At 40.7% G+C, this 3,376-nt stretch overlaps 1 protein-coding gene across 1 annotated transcript; it reads left to right on the top strand.

The window, feature by feature from the left end:
* The first annotated feature begins 533 nt into the window (after positions 1-533).
* Positions 534-2,344, top strand: LOC116256493 (tetraketide alpha-pyrone reductase 2). The gene is made up of 6 exons (XM_031632873.2): positions 534-675; positions 767-939; positions 1,259-1,450; positions 1,578-1,740; positions 1,863-2,055; positions 2,133-2,344. Exons 1-6 carry the CDS (start codon positions 570-572, stop codon positions 2,272-2,274), a joined length of 969 nt encoding a protein of 322 aa, XP_031488733.1. The 5' UTR covers positions 534-569; the 3' UTR covers positions 2,275-2,344.
* Positions 2,345-3,376: the final 1,032 nt, after the last annotated feature.

Below are 3,376 nucleotides of genomic sequence, written 5' to 3'. Positions count from 1 at the left end.
TTTTTTTGTGACAATTCACTTATTTATATTACAGCGATTTCTACGGGGTTCAACAGAACCCCAAGACACATAAGTATGTGGACTTAAAGGTCGTCACCAAGAAAAAAACAGTCCACAGCTGACGAGGACTACTGCTTGAATGCATGCACGGTTTTTGTGCAGAAACAAATCAAAACCAAACTTTTCCAGGTTCGCGTTAGGGAAGTGTAACAATATTTGGGATGCCATTTTTCTTAAAATTTTCCATAAGTCATTAATATATGCCCATATATATGCTGAAATTCAAACTCATTTTAGTTGTTAACATTGACGCTTGTGTCCAACCTCCACCTGCCCATGACCCTTCCCCTGACACCGTCCACACACAAAGTATGAATCATCTACCATGACATGCCTCAAATGCATGGTCTCATCCTTTTGGGCGAACCAAATTGATCAAGGCCAAATGAAGAACTATTGAACCTTGAAAGCTTATAAAAAGATCGTTAATAGCCATTTGTGTATTTGCTGTTCTCTCTTGCTTTTCTGAAAATCAAAGAACGGACTGAGGAAACGAAGGAAAGGCAGAGATGAGGGAGATTTGTGTAACTGGAGGCACTGGCCTGATTGCCACCTATTTGATCAAGGCCTTGCTTGAGAAGGGGTATCACGTCCGGGCCACAGTTCGGGACCCAGGTCATCAATACTCTCATAAATTGGTATTTGCAACCACACACATGTGATATAGGCTATAAAGAGTTCTTAATTTAGTGAACTAATCATTCAGGCAATTTAGAGAAGGTGGGCTATCTGTGGGGGCTCTGTGGTGCCAAGGAGAGGTTGAAGCTGGTAAAGGCTGATCTTATGGAGGAGGGCAGCTTCGATGAAGCTGTTGATGGAGTTGAAGGAGTCTTCCATACTGCATCCCCTGTCTTGGTACCATATGATAGAAATATTCAGGTCGGTACACAGTATATATATATATATATATATATATATATATATATATATATATATATATATATATATATATATATATATATATATATGTTTTTCTTGTCACCCTGCTGTGACAATTTTTTGTGTGAATTCTGTATTTTGGTCAATCCTTTAATTGGTGATTAAAAGTGAGAACAATTACTAAAAGCGGTTGCACAGGTTGGATTGATCCGTTTGAAGAGCAAGGTTAACTGCAGCAGTAGCTAGCTTCTAATTAATTAAAATGACCCACATATTGATTAATTCAGACCGCCGACTCTGTGTTTGGTGGCCATGGCAGGAGTCCTTGCTTGATCCTTGCATAAAGGGTACAGTCAACGTGTTGAAGTCGTGCTCGAGGTCCAAGTGCTCCATCAAGAGAGTTGTGCTCACGTCTTCCTGCTCTGCAATTCGCTACAGAGCAGATGCGCAGCAGGTGTCGCCTTTGAGCGAGTCACATTGGAGTGATGCAGAGTACTGCAAGCGCCATAACGTGAGTTGCCGCCATAACCTGAACCAGTCCCTTCTTGATCCTCTGTACCACTTGTTGGCATGTGCTGAAAGGTGGTTCAGTTAACTCAATTTAATTTGTTTTTCAACTTCTTCGTTTCATCTTTCAGCTGTGGTATGCGTACGCAAAGACGGTGGCGGAGCAGGAGGCGTGGAGGGTGGCTGGTGAAGAAGGCATTGATCTGGTTGTCGTCAACCCATCATTCGTCGTTGGTCCTTTGATTTCCTCACACCCCACCAGCACCCTTCTCATTGTTCTTGCGATATTGAAAGGTCTAGCTCTCTCTCTATCTCTTGTAGGCTTGCAGCTAAACTTTTGATGATTATAACAATAGAACTTAATTTTTGATGTTGTTAAAAAGCAAACCTTTTGCATTATATATTGGTAATGTCAGGTGCAAATAATGAAGAATATCCCAACACCACCGTAGGGTTTGTGCACGCAGACGATGTGGTGGCCTGCCATCTGAGAGCCATGGAGGAGAAAAGCGCTTCTGGGAGGTTTATCTGTTCTAGCTCCGTCTTCCATTGGTCTGAAGTAGTGTCCATGCTTAAGGCAAGGTACCCACACTACCCAATTGCAAACAAGTAAGCAGCTTCAGTCCTTTGTGATTATATCGCATTTCTTGAATTTTTTGCCGCTGATGATGATGATGATGATGCAGATGCGGTGAACAAGTAGGCGATAGCAACCCTCACAGCATGGACACAAAGAAGGTGCAGGAGTTGGGCCTCACAGCCTTCAAAACAGTCGATCAAATGTTTGACGACTGTATCAAGAGTTTCCAAATCAAAGGCTTGATCTGATGACATATGCTCTCCCAAACCTTTAACAACTTGCCCCAATATGCTTCGATTGAGTTTGGGCTACGTGAAGAAAGAGAATAAATGTCTAAGCAAGAAGGCTTTGAGCATGTTGCAAACATCTTCTCTTTCTTGCAACTTGTTTCCTTATGTCATAAATGGTTGCGTGACGGCGTCCATTGAAGGATACGGGCCTCTATACATTTGTTAAACATTTAAACCATGAATCAAGTAACGAACAAGTAATACCTATACACGACAGTCCTTAGAGAAACTTACTGCTGAAATTCAGGAATTCCCATGATCTTGGTCTATTGATCCAATGATTGATCTTATATTTTCCTAGAGACCATTGGAGCAGAGGAGCTTTGTAAGTAAAGACATGATCATGGAACACCTGTAATTGGAAATATGAGGCTTGCAGATTACAATATGATGCAAGAACATATTTCATTCAATGCTCTTAACAACTCCACACAAATATATAATCCGGAGCCTTCAATTCCAACACGCTAGGTGAAAGCAACCATGCGACCCACACTCCTGAAAGTACACTTTTAAGTTTGAATTTACATATACATCAAGGTCAAACATTGTTCACTTATGAAAACATATGTCAACATTATGTTTAATTAATTAAAAGGATTAAAGAAAGAAAGAAAAAAGTATGCTCTTTTCACCACTTTGTTATGGGGTTGAACTGATACCCATAAGCCAATTCAGTGCGATCCGACCAGATTTACGTACCCAATTCAAATTGGAGCAGTTGAACTGGTCTCTTCTTGTCCAGGGGGTTAAGGACGACCCAAAATCCTACCAAGTAAGATAGAAAGAGCAAAGTGCTTATTGAACTTTTAGGTCAAATCAGATCTATAATCTTGGATCAGTAAATAAGAGAGCTATCATTTGGGGAAATTACAAATCATACATGAATTTTGGCCAAGTTGGACAATTTCCAACTTGGACAGGAAAGACTGTTAAAGTATCGTGTCTACCTTGTAACGTACATTCATTTGCTTTAGGAATGGTTCCTCTAATGCAGGTCCGGATCAACCTCTGTACTACAGCCCACACGCCCTTTCAAATATGAATCTGGTAATTGTTA

This window comes from Nymphaea colorata, chromosome 6 (assembly GCF_008831285.2).
Source record: "Nymphaea colorata isolate Beijing-Zhang1983 chromosome 6, ASM883128v2, whole genome shotgun sequence".
NCBI lineage: Eukaryota > Viridiplantae > Streptophyta > Magnoliopsida > Nymphaeales > Nymphaeaceae > Nymphaea > Nymphaea colorata.
This window is presented reverse-complemented; position numbering and strand designations above follow the sequence as displayed.

Coding starts and splice junctions, on each gene's coding strand:
- LOC116256493 (XM_031632873.2), top strand. CDS start 570: ATGAGGGAGATTTGTGTAACTGGAGGCACTGGCCTGATTGCCACCTAT. Junction 1,451..1,577: donor AGTACTGCAAGCGCCATAAC/GTGAGTTGCCGC, acceptor TTCATCTTTCAG/CTGTGGTATGCGTACGCAAA. Junction 2,056..2,132: donor CACTACCCAATTGCAAACAA/GTAAGCAGCTTC, acceptor ATGATGATGCAG/ATGCGGTGAACAAGTAGGCG.